General features: G+C 41.3%; 2 protein-coding genes across 2 annotated transcripts in view; both read left to right on the top strand.

Annotated features, from left to right (window-relative positions):
• The window catches only part of LOC106090172 (axoneme-associated protein mst101(2)), a 503361-nt gene extending 502577 nt beyond the window's left edge, over positions 1–784 (top strand). The window contains exon 5 of the mRNA XM_059366674.1: positions 571–784. Within this exon, the coding sequence (XP_059222657.1) occupies positions 571–578 (8 nt within the window). The 3' untranslated portion in view covers positions 579–784. The remainder of the gene's footprint in view (positions 1–570) is intronic.
• A 10995-nt stretch (positions 785–11779) lies between these two features.
• Positions 11780–19402, top strand: part of LOC106084413 (mucin-2) — a 263301-nt gene continuing 255678 nt past the window's right edge. Inside the window, exon 1 of the mRNA XM_013248085.2 lies at positions 11780–12076. Within this exon, the coding sequence (XP_013103539.2) occupies positions 12046–12076 (31 nt within the window). The 5' untranslated portion in view covers positions 11780–12045. The remainder of the gene's footprint in view (positions 12077–19402) is intronic.

Consider the following 19402-nt stretch of genomic DNA (forward strand, 5'->3'; position numbering starts at 1 on the left):
TTTGTATTTCCTTGAAAAATCAACCTACGATGCTTACCGTAGCTAGTCTTTTTTCGGGGGCCCATTGAATAGTAAGAGAAGAGCAAATTTTTCGATAATAAAATTTAATCTTCTTAGCACCTTCGTGGATCTAACACCGTCCGTACTTCTGGTGAGAACACGATTGTAGCAAACGAATGGGTAAAACTTTCAATTTGAATTTTTCCAGGAATTGCCTATTTATGTAGGCCGTCGGAATTGCAAATGAGCTATATCGGTTTAGGTTAAGATATAGCCCCCATTTAAAATGCTCCTTCAAGTTGACTTTATCAGCTCCTTTAATCCTCAATTTTTATCGGATTTGGTTAAAATTTGAAAAGTCAAATACAATTGTGACCTATAACACTTATAAACCGATCTTCCGACTTGACTTCTAAAGCGCATAAAAACCGAAATTTTTGCCCGAATACATGGTGGCGGGTACCACAAATACATGCATAGCTTAGAAAATTTCAACTTGTTTCAATTTCTCTTTGATTTTTATTTTGAATAAATGCATTATATTAATGAATTGTTTTCTCCTCATTGCAGGTACGTAAACAATATTTAATTTCGCCGATTAAAGTAACTTTGTCACAATACTGTGCGGGTAAGTATTTCGTGGTTCGGTGTAATTTATTCAGCCAGCCACTGTGTTGCTTCAAGTTGCATTATCTGAATAAATGAAATGCAAATTTCGATTTTGAATTGATCATATTAATACTGATGTACCGAAATACCCAACATAGACTAAGCATTCGACTTCAATCAAACAACAAATTGCAGAAAATTGTCTCAGATAATTTCCATAGAAAGCTGGTAGTCATTACATAAAAGTGGGTACAACACTTGACTATAAGTTTGTTTGGCAGATACACACTCTGCTCCCATGTACGAGGGCGGTCCCGAAGGTATATGACTTTTTCCAGCGATTTTCAAAACTCCTCAAAGTAACCATCAATTGCATATTTCACCTCTTCATTAGGGACAAATCTTTTTCGGACGAGCCACTTTTTTATTAATTTGGAAACAAAAAATAAACCAAGGAAGCTAAATCTGGCGAATGGGGTGCGTGCTGAAGAAATTCGAATTACAATTCATGGATTGTTGCCATCGCAATGGTGGACTTGTGAACAACGCTGTTTCTTTTGTAATGAGAGCAAACGCGGCACCCATATTGCGCACAGCTTGCCCATAATCAAATCTTGCGTCAATATGCGATGTACAATACTTTTTTAAAAGCCTACGACCTCAGCTAGCTCATGATTTTTCAATTGACAGTCGTCCAAGACCGGTTGATGGATTTTTTTACCATTTCTGGCGTGTACACCTCAACGTCGGCATCAATCCTTGCTCTGTAGGAATCGAGGCGGCTGTATCTGCCGGAAAACAATTGAGCCAGAACTACTCTGGTTTGCCATGGGAGGTTAATTTCTTCAGGTGCAATGGGAGGCGGTTTTTCTCCAAGGACTACATTCACCCGGTAGCTATTTACCGCATCTGCTACCGTGTCTGCATGAATGTTGTCTAGAACCGCTTGATCTGGAGGGTTTCTCTTGTAGCGCTGAACCTCACGCTCTACATCATGTAGGTCTACCTTAAGGCTTGATTTGGATGGTGTTTGCAATAACAGCGCAAAAGGTATTACTTAGAGAACATGAGTTTTGTATTCGCACTGGTAGAATCTTTGTCTCCTGATGGAGGTGGTCCACATAATTCCATAGTTTGTGGCGTTTGCAGTCACCGTGCCGCAGTATGTCCTTAGTAGTATGTTCTTTTATGTCGCTTAGTAGTATGTCCTTTTATGACGCTGAACGTTAGGTGTCGTCTGGGAAGAACATCCCCTTAACCCGAGTGGCAACGTTCACAAAGAGCGGGTTGTTAACGCTGGGTTGTTAACTTAGACACAGGTATCAGTCATTGTGGCCATTATGCCAGGTCACTAATTAATCGGAAAACATGCTGATAAACTAAAGGTTGAAGTTAACGACTTCTGGAGAAGCTGTGAGGACGTCGCACTGTGTTTCCTCTTGATACATTCGTCGTGCCAAAATAGTTAGTTAGTTAATCCATTTTGTTTCTCGCAATTTCTTTTCAGTAATCAATATAAATCTTTAATTTCTTGTGATGTTTATTCAATTGTTCAAATTAGCTCAACTCTCTCCTCGTTTGTGAGAAACAGTAACGTAAAATTAATTAGAGTTTACATGAGCTTTTAAATTTTGTATATTTGAGTGTAATATAGAAATAACACAATGACATCTGCTATTGCTCCAATTTTAAAGCAATTTTTAACCCGTATCTAAAAAACTCTTTCAATATGATCTAAAATATACAAATGGAGCAGCTGAAATGTGCATTTTTCGATTCAGGAGAGATCACTTAAGAACTCTGAAAAAGAATTAAAGTGGATCAAGTCAGACTTGTTTAGATTCACTCTGCCAAAAATTATAATTTTGAAGGAAAGAAAGTTGAGCTGAAAAGAGGGCGCGGATATTAATCCGGCCCATGACATTATGGACATATACCTAAGCCAGTAATCGGCAATAACAAGTAATCTTGAAAAAGAAAATTTAAGTCAGGAATTCCGTGCTCTTATAAAATCCCTAATTGTTTTCCATACCACGCCCCTTAGTTGGTTTATGTCTGGTATTGTGTCCCCACCTAAGTGCCGGTTGTTGTTGTTGTAGCAGTTTATTGTGTACTATCTTTCGTCTGCTTGATTCTGTTGAGTGTCAAGGCCCTGGAACTCCGCGACTAAGATGGGGTGCGTCCACAGGGATCTGGGTCTGAGTCGAGTGGGTCTGGCCGGGCAGTTAAACAGGTGACGTGTATCGTGCGGTCCCTGGTTACAATCGGGACATACATCTTGCACGTCGGCATCAATCCTAGCTCTGTGGGAATTGAGGCGGCTGCATCTGCCGGAACGTAATTGAGCCAGAACCACTCTGGTTTGCTGGGGGAGGTCGATTTCTTCGGGTGCAAGGGGTGGCGGTCGTTCTCCAAGGACTACATTCACCCGGTAGCCAATTAACGCGTCGGCTACCGTGTCTGCATGAATGTTGTTCAGACCCGCTTGATATGCCGCTTGATCTAGAGGTTCTCTCTTGTAGCGCTCACGCTCTAGATCGTGTAGATCAACCTTAAGGCTTCTGGGCGGTGGGTATCTATCCACAAGATGATGATTTGGATGATTTCTGCGATAACAGCCCAAAAGGTATTGCTTAGGCAGCATGTAGTTATGTCTTCGCACTGGTAGGATCTTTGTCTCCTGATGGAGGTGGTCCACATGAGAACTAAGGAGACAGCCCGTCGCAGTTCGGAGGGCGTCATTCTGACAGATCTGAATATTATTCCACTGCGTGTCACAAAGTTGACGTGACCACACTGGCGCTGCATAACTTACCACAGACCGGCCAATTGCTTTGTACGTGGTCAACAAGGTTTCTTTGTCTGCACCCCAAGTGCCGCCAGCGAGTGACTTGAGGACCTTGTTTCTACTTTTAACTTTATTGCAGATTGCTGTGTCATGTGGGGAGAAAGTGTAAGAGCTGTCAAATGTGACGCCAAGTTTTTTGGGACACTTGATGGTCGGAATCATTTCTCCATCTACCATCACAGTCAGCTCAGAATTCACCTCACGCGTATTTGTAGTGAACAGTGTGGCTGAAGATTTGGTGGCAGATATCTTCAGATTTCTTGCAGCGAAATATGAGGCAAGCTCGTTGAGGTAGACGTTCAACCTATCGCAGATGTCATCAATGGGTGGGGGGCCTGATGCCATGATCGTACAGTCGTCCGCATATGATACGATCTCTATGCCGTCTGGAGGAGGTTGGATGGAGGATAGGTAGAGGTTAAACAGAGCCGGAGATATCACCCCACCTTGGGGAACTCCCTGTTTCACTCTACGGTGTTTTGACTTCTTATCCCTAAATTCCACAAATGACTGGCGGCCACACAGATAATTCGCGACCCAACGTTTCAGGCCTGGCTGGAGGGACGTGTTGGCGATGTCCTCAAATAATTTGGCATGGCTGACCGTGTCGAATGCCTTCGATAGGTCCAGTGCCACGAGGACCGTCCTATCACATGGCCTGGGTTGATTGAAGCCACGGCAAATGTGTGTGGTGATGGCATGCAAAGCTGTTGTTGTGCTGTGCAGTCTCCGGAATCCGTGTTGATGCTCGGCGAATGGAAATTCTCCTACGAGGCTCGGGAGGAGTAATGCCTCAAGCGTCTTAGCCACTGGTGAGAGAAGGGAGATCGGTCTGTACGACTCTCCCAAACTCGGGTCTTTACCAGGCTTCAGTAGCGGGATCACTCTGCCCATTTTCCAGACATCGGGAACTATAAGAGTGTTCAATGACAGATTAAGGACAGTGGTAAGGTACTCAACTCCAGCTAAATCCAGATTCTTCAGCATCAATGTAGAGATTCCGTCGGGGCCCAACGCCTTGGAAGGTTTGGCACCACGGATGACATTCGTAACTTCGCCCACGGTAAATTGTGATGGCTGTTCATCGGCTCGGAGACCACGAATACGGCGAATGGCTCTCCTCCTTGCCCTGTCTCTTTCGGGATGCACAATAAATTGACGGTTGAACAACCTGGCGCATCTCTTCGGATCAGTCACGGTTAACTCGCCAAAAGTGACTGAGGTCCTGTCGTCCCGTCTACCGGGGTTCGAGAGAGACTTAACAGTGGCCCACAATTTGCCTGCACCGGTGCCTAAGTTACATTGCTCCAAGTGTTCCAGCCACAAATTCCGCTTATGTTCGTTGACTACCCTGTTTATTTCCAGATTCAGCTCGCTGATTCTGGGGTTAGCGGGGTCCATAGCACGAATCCCATCACGCTCGTCTGCGAGTACCACTGCTTGCGCCGGGAAATTGGGTCGCACTTGCGGTATTCGACCGGCTGGTATAAAGCGAGCGGCTCGGAATTTCCTCTCGGCCACAAGCACATCAGAGGGGGGTGGCAGTTCATTGAAGCGGCGATTGGTATACTCTCTGAAGCCAGTCCAATTGGCCTTCTTGTAATTGATGAACGTCCGGCGCTCAGAGGTTATGAAGTTGGGTGGTCGGTCGATGGTGAGGATTATGGGGAGGTGGTCTGACCCCAAAGAGATGACGGCTTGCCAGGAGACGTCACTCAGGAGATCAGGGGATGCGATTGAGATGTCTGGCGAGCTGCTGCACCTCCTCGTAATCCTAGTGGGGGTATCCTCATTCACCGTGCAAAACGTGGAGCTATCTATCTGCTCTGCCAAAGCTATGCCACGCTGGTCGTTACCTAGGGGAGAATGCCATGACGAGTGATGTGCATTAAAATCCCCCAGAACCAGACGACTATGGCCAGATAGCAACCCACTTATGTCGGGGCTGTAGGCCTGGCCATAAATCGGGACACAGCTACCAACCGGCGGTATATACACGTTGTATATCTCTATCTCGGCAGTACCAGACCTGACTGCTACCCCCATACATTCCATGTATGGGTCACTAGCGTCAAGCGCAGGCGAGATAGGTCTATACTGCACGGAATGATGTATAACGAAGGCCAATCCCCCACCTCCATTCCTTGAGCGATCCTTACGTAGCACATTGTAGCCGTGACAACTGTGCAAGCTGCAGGTGTTAGTCAGCTTTGTCTCCTGGATCGCTGCGACCGATATGCTCTTCCGACTCATAAAATCTACAATCTCATCAATCTTGCCTCGCAGTCCATTGCAGTTTAACTGCAAGAACGATACATTTCCCGACACTGGCCTGGCAATAGTAGGGCTAGGGTGCTGTCGTTGCATAAATTGCCGTACGGGAGAGGTCGGGGGGGTCACATAGTCCGACGACGAGGACGCCGAAGGCGACGACGGCGACGCTTGTGACCCACTGCTGGCTATGTTCGCACAGCACCTAGCGACATAGCCAGTATGACTATACACCCGTAGCGAAGTTAGGCCAGAGCAAGAACGGAAATGTACCCACTCCAAGCACCGGTTACACCTCACCGACACTGACCGATGATGAAGGCGGTTCTGGCAAACGGAACAGATGGTTCTGGGTCCGGGGTTCTTTTCAATCCCGGCACGGACCAGAAGCATACGGAGAAGGCACTCCGGGATGTGCCTCTCCCATGACGAAAAAAGACGAACACGTACACTGAGGCGGCAGCCCTTGCCGATGAAGATTCCATCGGGTCAATCCGGTGCGTACAACCGGCTGCCATGGCATGCCCTACACATGCTACCACTTGCCGCAACGATTTTACATAGGTGAGCTCATAGTCCTATATGTCCCGTTATGACACCAAAAGCCATTCTGACCTCTCACGATCCGGATGTCCCTAAAGGATTTTCGTCATCCTACCGTTTCCGCAGTACTACATGCGCTTTCGTAGCCCACGCTCTTAGCTTGGACTTCGTCGACTCGAAGACGGGTAAACCAAGATTATTCATGGCAGTCCACTGGCCTTCACCGCCAAATCGTCAGCTTTTTTATTCCCCCTTACTCCTCTATGGCCAGGCACCCAAACGATGCGGATCGTGCCATTTTCAAAGAAGACGTTAATATTCTTCTTACACTCCAAAACTGTTCGTGACCTTACCGTCCTGGTTGCTATTGCCTTATGGCCAGTTAACTGTCCGTAAAGATGTTCACTCTCGATGTACTCGAGTCCACCAAACCACCTTTCGCATTCCGTGATCGCCCGGATGTCCGGCAGCCTAAAACAAATCTCAGCCCCTGGGTTCTCAATATAGACCCGTAGGCATACTCTGTTCTCTAGCTGTGATCCATCCATGTAAAATGATCTTCCAGATGACAATACTAAGGTTCCGACAGTGCCGCTGGCAGCGTGCCTCGCAACCGACCTCAAGTTTCGTTTCAGGTATACGATCGGAAACCTCTTCCATTCCTTACAGGTCTCCTATCGTAGCCTCGATTATACCGAGCCTACGGCCCGTCGCTGGATGTCCTACTCTTTATCATGGTATCCACATCGGAAATATTCTACCAGGTCCGGGTGACTTAAATGGATTGAAGGATAAGCCTTCGATCAATCTCATTCTTCCAAGATTCCGGTGTCTCCGTGAGTCCCGTCGTATCATATGGAGTATGCGTTTTTATTAAAAGTTTCAACATGTCCTCCGTTGTCTGTGCTCTCACTCCTATGTCTGTTACTAACGTTTCAGTTTGGACTTGGTTTTTGAGAGTAACTTTTTCATCTTGCTTGGATAATCTCGTTCTCGGTCTTCTTGACACTGTCACTGTCCAAATCTGAATCGGAAACACCACCCTTACTTAAAGGCTGGGGACGAATTATGTATTCCTCTAGTTTATCCGTCTCTTCCTCGTTTGTTTGTCTGACGACTGCTTGTTTGCTTGAAGCATTACTCTCGACTACAGGCTTCAAGTCACCCACACCTGTTGGAGGGGCGAACGGTCTGATGACACCACCGCAGCTGTTGGGTCTTCGGAGTCCAATTTGAAATTGCTTCTGAGAAGCTTTAAAATATTCGTAATAGGTAGTACCTATCCCGCGATACGGTTATTCTTCTTTGAGGAGCGAAATAAACACACGTCCGCTCCGCTCAACGGTTACAATCTACCTGGACTAAAATGGTACTTACCACATGTTATAGTATGGGGCACTTTAGACTGAAAAATTGTCTATTCAATCTCGGTGCACTAATCAAAAAAAGGTTTTATAAAAAATCTTAAATTTTTTATTGGGTTTTACTTGTGTCTAACTTATTTGACTTTTTCTTCTTATTTCTCGCAAATATCTTTCATTGAAATATAATATTGTCCTGATCGGCCAACATATCCGCCAGGGTTTTTGTGGAAGTGTCTCATACTCTACTTCCAAGTCTAAAGACCTATATTACACGTCCGGTAGGCATGCCCATCCGGGAACTGTTTTGCTTAATAAGGCGCCCATATGCAGGACACACACACAGGAGGTGTTCTATGGTCTCTTCTTCTTCGATGTCCTCACAGCATCTGCAAAAGTCGTTGTTGGCAACCTTCGGTCTGTCAGCATGTTTTCCGATTAGACAGTGAACTGTCATGACGGACACAATGACTGAGACATCTGTTGTAGCCAATGACAGCAAAGCAGTAGACCGCTTCAAGTCTAGATTAGGCCACATTGTCTTGGAATGCTCACAGCCCCATCTTTCTGACCATCTATCATTCGTTGTCCTTCGGGCCCGGTCCTGAAAACTTAGCTTGCAGGTTGCTAGAGGCACCCACAGATCCAGTTCTCCTGGACAAGTAAATTTTGAACTGTTTAGCCATCTTGATGAGAGATCTGCAACAGTCGAGGTCGGTTTTCGTGTTCAGAAATGCGTTCTCCACGGATTTAATGGCTGTCTGAGCATATATTAATGCCAATCGTCGTTTTGAAATTATATTTTAGCCATTCCACCACTTCCTTAGTTGCAAGGATCTCAGCTTGATACACACTGCAGTGTTCAGGTAACCTTTTCGATATGACCAGTTCTAGATCTTTTGAGTACACCCCAAAGTCCACCTGCTAGTCCAGTTGGGAACCATCCGTGCAGAAGTCTATGTAACTTCTATTACAGAAGTCTATGTAACTTCTATTATAGGCATACCCACAAATCCAGTTCTCCTGGACAAGTAAATTTTGAACTGTATAGCCATCTTGATGAGAGATCTGCAACAGTCGAGGGCGGTTTTCGTGTTCAGGAATGCATTCTCCACGGATTTAATGGCTGTCTGAGCATATATTAATGCCAATCATCGTTTTGAAATTATATCTTAGCCATTCCACCACTTCCTTAGTTGCAAGGATCTCAGCTTGATACACACTGCAGTGTTCAGGTAACCTTTTCGATATGACCAGTTCTAGTACACTCCAAAGTCCACCTGCTAGTCTAGTTGGTAGGGTGTAGTTAGCCTCAGGGTGTAATCCACACTGCCTGGAGCATCGGACATTGTATTAAGGACCATTGTATTGTATGACCAAAGAGACAGCTCTACTGACCCATCTCCTTAAATCCCGCCGTAATGAATCGTTTAAGAAATAAGTAACTATAGTTATTTATAGTTACGGTAGAGTTGATGCCTGTAAACTCCAACTCCTTTATGGTTGACGTCAGTTTTACATTATTGAAAGCTCCCTCAATGTCAAGAAATGCTTCCATTGTATATTCCTTGACAGCGAGAGAACCCTCTATGTAGACGACTACGTCGTGAAGGACTGTTTCAGTGCACTTGCCCTTACTACATGCATGCTGCTGCCGCGACAGGCGATCTCCAGGGATTTTCGCCCTAAAATATGTTTCTATCAACCTCTCAAGAGTCTTCAGCATAAAGGATGACAGACTAACAGGGCGACAATCTTTCGCCTTCGTGTGGTAAGGTTATCCTGCTTTCGGAATGAAAATGACCTTCGTGTCCCTCCATTCCACAGGTATATATGACATGCTAACACAAGCAGAGTATATTTTGCTAAGCCAAGGAACCAGTCTATCAAACACAGCTTGATCAGCGTTAAAATCTAGGACGGCCATGTCCGCCCGTCTGTCTGTTAAAATCATGCTAAAGTCTTTAAAAATAGAGATATTGAGCTGAAACTTTGCACATATTTTTTTTGTCCATAAGCAGGTTAGTTCGAAGATGGGCTATATCGGACCATATCTTGATATAGTCCCCATATTTAGGGTCTTAGGCCCATAAAAGCCAAATTTGTTATTCGAAATTTGGTACAGTGAGTGGTGTCAGGCTCTTCGACATCCTTCTTAAATTTGGCCCAAATCGGTCCAGATTTGAATATAGCTGCCATATCGACCGATCTCTCGATTTAAGGTCTTGGGCCCATAAAAGACGCATTTATTTTCTGATCTTGCCGAAGTTTGGGACGGTGAGTTGTGTTAGGACCTTTGACATTCCTCTTCAGTTTGGCCCAAGTCGGTTCAGATTTGGATATAGGTGCCATAAAGACCGATCTCTCGATATAAAGTCTTGGCCCCCTAAAAGGCGCATTTATAATTCGATTTCGCTGAAATTTGACACAGTGACTTATGTTAGGCTTTTCGACATCCGGTCTATATTTGGATTTAGCTGCCAAAAAGACCACTATTTTGAACTACAATATTGAACAATGACTTGTATTTATTAGACCACTCAATGTCCGTGCTGAATTTGGTTCAAATCGGACCATATTTCGATATAGCTGCTATGTGAGCATAAATTATGCATTTTTCAGCGGATTTTGATGAAATGTGGTTTACATATATACCCTTTTAGTTGTTTATTTTTGTCAAAAGTTATTACTAATGAAGGAAGTATTATTTTGCAACAGAGAGATGATAATTACAAAACCAATTTTTATAAAGGGATTCGTATTCCCTTTATAAAAATTGGTTTTGTAATTAACGATTTATATTTTAGGAACATATATTTTATTTAAAACAACCATCGCTTTGTATGCTCCCTACTGGTTACAAATGATCATTCGGTGAATATTGTCAAAAATTAGTGTCGAAGAGTTGTTTTAAGGAACATTAGCAAAATTCCGTCTTAAAGTTTCCTGGTCGGTATCCACCCACTGGCAATGATATAAGCTTGGTGATGACGGTGGTGTATGCAAACGAAATTTCTCGAAGCAGGTCAACCACCTCATCCAAACAGTGGCAAGCCGAAGGACTGAACACTATCTTGCTGTCACCTCTCAATGAAAGATTTTAGAGGGGAAAACTTTAACTGGTTGTGTCCGTCCATTTGCAACTACGACGATAAATTGAAAAATTTCCGCAAACTTTTTTCTGTTTGCCACAGTCAATGATATCAAAAATTTATCCCAACCATTTCTCTAAAATGAAGTGGTAAATTTTGAAGTGCACCCAACACCTCTTCATAGTTTCTCCCTCCCACCAAAAGTCTTTGAATTTAAAGATAACTAAAGAGCACAAATTCGGCAAAAAAAAGCCCAGAACCTTCCCCACTGTTGCTGGTGGATGGCGAACGCCGCTATAAAGCGTTTAATCTGCTCCACCACTGCCCATGAATGAGACACACAAAAATTACGAGTTTTGTTTTAATTTTTGTCGTTATTGCTCTTCAGAATATGAGAGACGAATCTCTTCATGGTGTGTTTCATTAGTGGTTCTCTTATTCACCAACAGAGCTCTCGTTGAACCGAGCAAATTGTGGCGCCAACTTCGTGGACCAATCAAAAAACATAAAGCCTTCGTTTTAATGTCGTGCTTCTACGATTAACACGGTGCTGTAAAACGAATGCATGCTTCGTGTTTTGTTTTTCTCATCTCTAGGAATGGAATGGGGTCTTTTTGAGCATTGCTTGCTCTCACATGAAGACTCTTTTCTCCACCTGCATTTCTCTCTTCGTTTGGAACTTAAGTGTGGAGCAGCAGTTGTAAAAACAACACCACCAACGAAATTCGTTTTAGTTTTGCACATTGACAATTTCTTCGTTGCCATACCCTTTGTATGTGGCGTTATCGTTGGTCGATAAACATGTACACAGTTTTCGCCTACCCCCACATTCACGTTCGCATTATGATGATTTCTTCTATTCTCTTCGGAGCTCTAGCCGGCCCCTCTTACCATCTGGCGTTTGCCTTTGTAGTTGTTTTCGATTTCATTTTGCGTCACTACATTTTTATTTATTTGTGTTTACTGTTCGCCGTTTCTCTTTAGGTTTTGTCGGACTTTTGTTTTTATGGACTTTTCGCTATATTTCATATTTCTTTAGTGGCGCTTTAAGTGGGGTGGTTGGCATTGCTTGTGGCTTGCGCCAACCATCTCTACCTACGATAACTACCGCGTGTGCGATTATTGCGAGTGAAGAAATTTTGAATTCATTTGCGTTTTTGTTTTGTTTTGATTGAAAAGTCTTCAAATTGTTTGTGCCGCTGTTATTTTGCGTTGTAAAGATTTGCAACCTTATTCCGCTTTACCCTTTCATTATCCTCCAACCCATATTGGAATCAAAAATTTCAGAAGGTCTTCACTTGGACCCATCAATGTTCTCCAAATGGACAAAGGCAACCAGCAACCGAAAGAGGGTAAGTTTTTCCGTTTTATTCCCTTAAGAGAGATATTTCCACTATGTGTCGCGCAATAGAAGATTCTAATTTAATTTCACGAAGGAATGTCTGTCTCTTATAGTACGGGAAATTCCCTTTATAAGAAAGACCCTCAATGGTGTCACAGAATTATTGAGAGTATCAGACGGCTATTTTTATACAGCTCTCTTTGCTTTATTTAGCTAATATACAGTACAAATCACGTGTTATCGCATGATATCGATAACCATCTTAAATAATTTGTGAGTTGCAAATTTGGATGATCTTTGCGATAACAGCCCAGAAGTTATTGCTTAAGGCGCTATGTCTTATGTGTCTTATGATATGTCACTTTTTGTATGCACATGTAACTGAAAATGTTTGTCAAAATTGTCAATTTACAAACGATTCATCATTTTTGCTATCACACGTTCCTAAAATTTTAACAAAACCAAATTTTTCTTTGCGTAAAATTCGTTAAAGTTGTAAGAAAGCTGGTTAAAACTTAAATTTGTGAAAACAATTTAATTTGGGGTTACTTTCATTGGACTGACAACAAAAACAGCTGATTTCTTTATGTGTTTGCCAGATTGAATCGAAAAAATTTATGTGCTATTTTGAAAAGTGATTTTCATATGTTAGTTTCGTTTGTATCACAAGACAACTACATGCCGTGTAGTAGAGACTTTAGACAGCATGTAGTTACGTCTTCACACGGGTTGGATCATTGTTTCCAGATGGAGGCGGTCCACTTGAGAACTGAGGAGACAGCCCATCGTGGTTCGAAGAGCGGCATTCTGACAGATCTACATATTATTCCACTGCGTGTCACATAGTTGACGATACCACACTGGCGCTGCATAACATACCACTGACCGGCCAATCACTTTGTACGTGGTCCACAAGGTTTCTTGTGGACCCCAAGTGTTGCTGATAAGTGATTGGAGGAACTTGTTTCTACTTTTGACTATGGAATGGAGAATAGATAGAGGTAGATCAGTGCCGGAGATATCACCCCTCCTTGGGGAACTCCCTGTTTCACTCTGCGGTGTTTCGATTTCTTATATTCCACAAACGACTAGCGACCACTGAAGGCCTCGTCCCTCAGGCGTCTTTGCTACTGGTGAGAGAATGGTGTACGATTTCCCCTTACTCGGGTCCTTTCCAGATCACACTGGAAAGCGGGATCACTCTGCCCATCTTCCAGACATCGAGTACTATCTGAGTGTCCAAAGACAGGTTGAGAACAGTTGTAATTTGGCATCTACTACCTTAGACGATGAAATCTGTTGAAATCATATATTTAGCTGATTTCTTTTTAATTCTTTCAACATTCGAAATTTATAATTTTATCTACTTCATTTATATATAATTTCAATGACCATTCGCGTGTGTCGGATATGGTTGTCACCTGGATGCCATCAGTCTCGGTCTTCAGTTCGGTCATTCATTCGCGTGCATCGGACAAGATTGTCAGCTGGAAGCCACTAACCTCGGACTGTTTGTGGGCCCACTGGTACTAGTTGTGACAAGGAGATCAGATTAGTTCGCTTCATCTGGTACCACAGACTACAGAAAGCGCTTAGACTTCAGTCTTCTACTTGTTCATTGTTAAGGACCCTATAGGTTTAACCACAACCTGGGATATATGATGCATTCTTATTTGCTTAGCACGTGCGAGCCATGGCAATGGTTATGTGCTGGTGTATCTAATTCAAGAAAAATGTTAACACAATGGTAGGAAACGCTACACAACATAGTTAGGTGTCCGAGCACGTGTTTATGTGCAGACAGCACATCAGATTAAGGTCATATCACACAATATGCACAGGAATACCTCGATCCACGTCGTCATTGGTTCCAAAAATATTGTGACGTACACCAAAGCGACGAACAGTGGGATGGGAAAAAATTGTAAATAAGTCTACCATTTGTGAAAGGATAAAGATATCTTCACTGAATGTGCAAAATGTCGGGGATCTGTTAGGTACGGGGACCCATTGTGGGCCTACAAAGTTAGTCACACCACAAGAAATTCGAAGAAGAAACAGCACCTTGGCTTAAAATCTCTTGTTATTTAAAAGTTGTGAAGTTGTGCCTTTTTAAAAATTTTCGAGCCATCCTCTGCTGGCCCCGAATTTAATATTTCCATAATCTTTATCTTGGGAGGATTTTCCCTAAAGTCGTCTTCCTTTGAGTTACTTAGTCTTGTATCTATAAACTTTTCCATTTTTTCTGGCAAATCCTTTTTTTCCAACTTTGTTTTTCAACTTCTTTTTTTCTAGCTAAACTTATTTTCCCTACGTAAATTTACTAAAAGTACGACCCACGAAACAACAAAAACAACAAATACGTCGACCGTATTTTGCTTCGATACGACGCAAATCGTGCTGCAAATAGAGAGTACGTTTCTATTCGCATGAAAATTTAACTCGCTTTAATCAAAATATACATACACAGGCCTATTCCAATAACCGCAATCGAAAATCGCAAAAATCTCCCGCCTTTAAATCGGTCAGACTTGCCTTTGCGGATTGAGATTAAATGCAATGATTTCATTATAACTATGAATTTTTTTTTTCAATTGTTACATACAATGCATTGCTGCATATCTAAAGAATTAAATCACATCTTAATCCATGTTTTCGCATGGGTACATTGTGCGAATTTATTGCAAAACACAGAAAAATAAACAGCTGATAATATTTTCTTACAAAATATTGCGAAATACGTCAGTAAAATGTAAAATATAAACGATTATTAGATTAGGATCATATTTTAGCTTTTTTCTATTCATACTAAGCTATGTTCCTTCGCAAGACGCTTTTTATTGAATTTAGCAAATTTTCCTGCGTGGCTGTGTTTTTGTCGTTTTAAACAGCCACTAGAAATGCGCGTGTGACACAATAGGTTTTTCGCTTTACGTTTTATAATCATACGATTCCAAAACAAAATTAGAACAAATATTGATAATGTAGTATAATTAGCGGATAAAAAATAATTGACACACATATACGTATGGTGTACGCAATTAGGTAAAACATTTGACTCATTTCTGCTACAGCTGTTTGTAATGTAAAATCGCACGAAAACCGGAGAATCAAAATAAATATAGTACGATTTAATAACGATTTGCAATCGCAAACTTCCGTAAAAATTGAAACAGGCCTGATATATTCCAATATTCGTTCAATGTGTATCAGAGGATGTGTACAACTTTCATGTTTGTTCAATTTGACATGCCATATTACAAATACATGTCGTCTGACAGCATCTTCAGCGAGCGGAGGGTCAGTGGATAAAGGCAGGCAAATTATCTTTTCGAAAATTTGTCTACTAGCCTGTTTGTCAATGTTGATTGTTGAATTCCATGCGAATAAATGACAGTCACTCTGGTCCAGAATCATATATCTACATGTTTTTCTGACATTGAGGAACTCATAAATATTTGGAAATATTGAGTTGCCCAAAAAGTAATTGCTGATTTTTTAAAAGAAAGTAAATGCATTTTTTATAAAACTTAGAATGAACTTTAATCAAATATACTTTTTTACACTTTTTTCTAAAGCAAGCTAAAAGTAACAGCTGATAACTGATGGAAGAAAGAATGCAATTACAGAGTCACAAGCTGTGAAAAAATTTGTCAACGCCGACTATATGAAAAATCCGCAATTACGTTTTGGGCAACCCAATACTTCCTTATTTGCTCTTATTGCCGTTGAATAAAACTCTAATATAAATGAGAGAGCATGATTCGTTTTTGTCAGGTACCGAATGGCCAAAGACATCCTGTTGGCACTACTCTAGGGCCGCTCCGTGTTTCTTTGAAATGAGTTAAAAATACAGCTGGCAGCTCTTAGGCCTTTTAGGAGCATTTTTTGAATTCCCGATCTGTCATTTTGAAATGTTATACAAAACTTGAATTTAGCTCAATTTACTCGAGTCACCGTTTTAAGTTGGAATGAGTGCCAGTTGGCAGTGGCTATGAACGTACAAACTCTGCTCATTTAGCCGCAGACGGTTCTGAGTGCAATAACCTGCGCCTCATCTCTTCGAAATGGCCAGTGCTAGTCAATTGACTAATTTTACTTCAATCTGATATTGCTATGGCATGGTACTTCATGATTAGCTATCCATGTATATATCGATTGCAATTGCCGCCTTCTTCTTTTTGACATTCAATGGTGGATAATTATCCACCTAAATGGAATGTGTCAGCATTTACGCTCTGCTCGCAGATTTGATCTGAATCACGCAGAATTCTGGTTCAAAAACAATAGTTGGTTTCATTGCTTCCAATGAAAACGATGCACAACGATGCGAAATAAGCGAAGTAATGAATGAATAAGAAAATGTTAATGATTTCATTTATTTATCCCTCCATGTAATGCAATTGTGAAATAAAGAAATCAATTACAATTGATGTACGCCGCCGCTTTCAGCGTCAAGCAAGCGACTCAGCCACTAGTCAGCCTTCCACCGCTTCATCTTCGGCATCGTCATCTTTATCTGCAAGCGCTTTAGAGAGTCGTCTGTCGCATTGTCGTTGCTGTTGCCACAGTGAATGCCGTCCAGACAGAAAGCTCACATTTTGGATTAGGTGATCAGAAATAATCGTCGATTGTCATGAGAATGAGATATTCAAAACTACCCGAAAGAAACATTTAAACTGAATCAAAAATTACGCATTTCGTTGCCATTAGTACACCAACAGCAACAACAACGCCGGCAAATGACAAAAGAAAAATGAGAATATTTTGATGACGCCGTTTGTTGTTTTTCTCCGTCTAATTTTGTTGTCATTAGAGAAGAGTAGTGTGACTGATTGCTTGCCAAATAATAAGTGCGCTCCAAACAAAACGCAGTAGAACGTACACGAACGGAATCGAAATGAGAAACAGGAAAATCTAAGCGAAACAGTGGCTATCGCAATACGCAAATAAGAAAAACAACGAAACCCTCACAAAACTACGAATTGAAATAAGAAGAATATTAGCAGGCGGACAGCCATATTGCAAACCGCTACACGCGAACACATAAGAAGAAATATGGCAACAACGACAACTATATAACAACAACAACGGGAGAGGTACAAATGAAAATTGCAACGTAGTTGTAATACAGTGCTGGGTAAAAGAGAAGCACCAATCATGGTGGGTGCAGTATGGTTCAAAAAAGATAAGATCTTGTTGAGTTACAATAGGGTGCTAAAGTGTTAGATGCCATTTTCAAAAAGTTTGTGACTCAAAGGCTTTTTAAGACCATCATCGTAAAGAACTTTATTCATGTGGCTGTCTTAGCTTACCCAATGCTGCAAATATTGGAGATTTCTCCCAAATTCGTGATTTTTTTCCCGCAAATGGAGATGAAATTAATGATTCAAATATTGTTTAGATATTTTTTGTTGATGGATGGATACAGAGCACTACAGTGTAAAGTACGCGTTGTCGGCGGCTATCGCGTCGTATCGATAATTATTAGCAGTTGCACTAACTGCAGTGGATGGTGCTTAAATAAGACAGATCCTATATCCCAACCATATTTTACTTCAAAATGCAATCTAGAAAATTTTATGCTCAAAGAAAGATGAGTGAGAGTGATTATTGCAATTGAAAGTTCGTCCTTCATGTGACATGCAGGATGGAAATTGTAGTTTGAGAATTGTATTCCAATATTCAAATAATTATACAAAAACTATTTAGTTGTATTGGTTCAAAATTTATTTATTATTTAAAAAAAAGTGAAAAAAAAAATATTTTCACTGTAAAATACGAACAAAGTATCGGCCTATAGCAGTGAAGTAATCGCTAGTAGATCAAGTTGGAATGATGTAAACGCGTAGAGCTACACGCAAAAAAATAGTTTTTTCGTCAGGTAAGATTCTTTTCTGCAAAACGTTGAATTTTGTTTACGTTAAATGTACATGTTTTTTGCGATAAATTTAGGCAAGAATTTACATTGACAATCGCTTTTCTTCTGATATATAAAATGTTATCCGGGGGTTCAACTAGTTTTTATGTACTTATACATTTATTTAACCCATGCTCTTTATATATGTGCACATTCTTCTTAATTTTCAAATAGATTGTGCATATGGCAAAGGATGCCAAGCCAAGGACACTACTATTGTAACATAATTCTAACTCAAATTTGTACCAGTCATAAGCAGATCTAAGTTGGTAATTCAAATTGTTTCAGATTATATTTAATTTTATTTCGATGTTATGATCGAAGGCTTCCATGTTGCTCTAATATTTTGTATCAATGAAAGTACCTATGGCGAAACTTTTAAAGATATCAATTTCAATCTCTTTTTAAAATTATCACTAGTCTCTACGTTGAAATACGTTCAGATTTGGATATAGCTCCCATATAAAGTGGTCCTTCGACTTGACTTCTTGAGCTCCTAGAAGCTGCAATTATTAACCGATTGGACGGAACACTGGACATAGTGTTCCGTTACGACTTCCAACAATCGTGCCAAGTGTGGTCTGAATCGGTTTAAAACCTGATATAGCTCCCATCAAGCCGATCTACTGACTTTATCATCTTGAGCCCCTAAAAGCCGCAGTTCTTATCCGATTGAGCTGACATTTTGCACGTAGGGCTTTATGACTTTCAACAATCGTGACAAGTATGGTCCCACGGTGTGTAACTGATATAGCTCCTATAACGATATAAAAACGATCTCCTGATTTGACATCTCAAGCCCCTGGAAGCCTTATTTTTTATCCTATGTGGCTGAAATTTTGTACGCAGTGTGCTGCTACGGCTTCCAAAAATCGTGCCACATACCTTCCAAATCCTTTGCGTAACTGTTAGCAGAATGGTGGTGGGTTTACAAGATTCGGCCCGGCCGAACTTAGCACGCTTTTACTTGTTACAATTTACTATGTAGCTGAACAAAACACTGATATCGAATGAAACTAACAAAAATTTCCAATTTTATACAAAAAAATTTTCATTTTATGGTTTTATCTCCTGGCAACGCAACTAAAGTTGAGTTGCAATCCATAAATGACCCATAAATTTAGCAATATCTGCCACGCATCCGTTGACACTACACTCAAAATCTGAATTTGAATGCCAATGAACTTTCTATGGCACTAAAGAATTATATACTCCTCACCAGAGACATAAACAGTATCTTATTTTTGAGAGGGCCTACCCAATATTTTTTCAAAATCGAAAAATTACCAAAATTCTTCTATTACTGTGAAATTGGTAAAGATACCTCGAATTTTTTTATAGACAAATGTGTTTGTTACTGGCTACAGGAACGGAACATCGGCGTTGACATTTGGTCATAAAGTCAGAGCTAAACTT

Source organism: Stomoxys calcitrans, chromosome 4 (genome assembly GCF_963082655.1).
Source record: "Stomoxys calcitrans chromosome 4, idStoCalc2.1, whole genome shotgun sequence".
NCBI classification, from domain to species: domain Eukaryota; kingdom Metazoa; phylum Arthropoda; class Insecta; order Diptera; family Muscidae; genus Stomoxys; species Stomoxys calcitrans.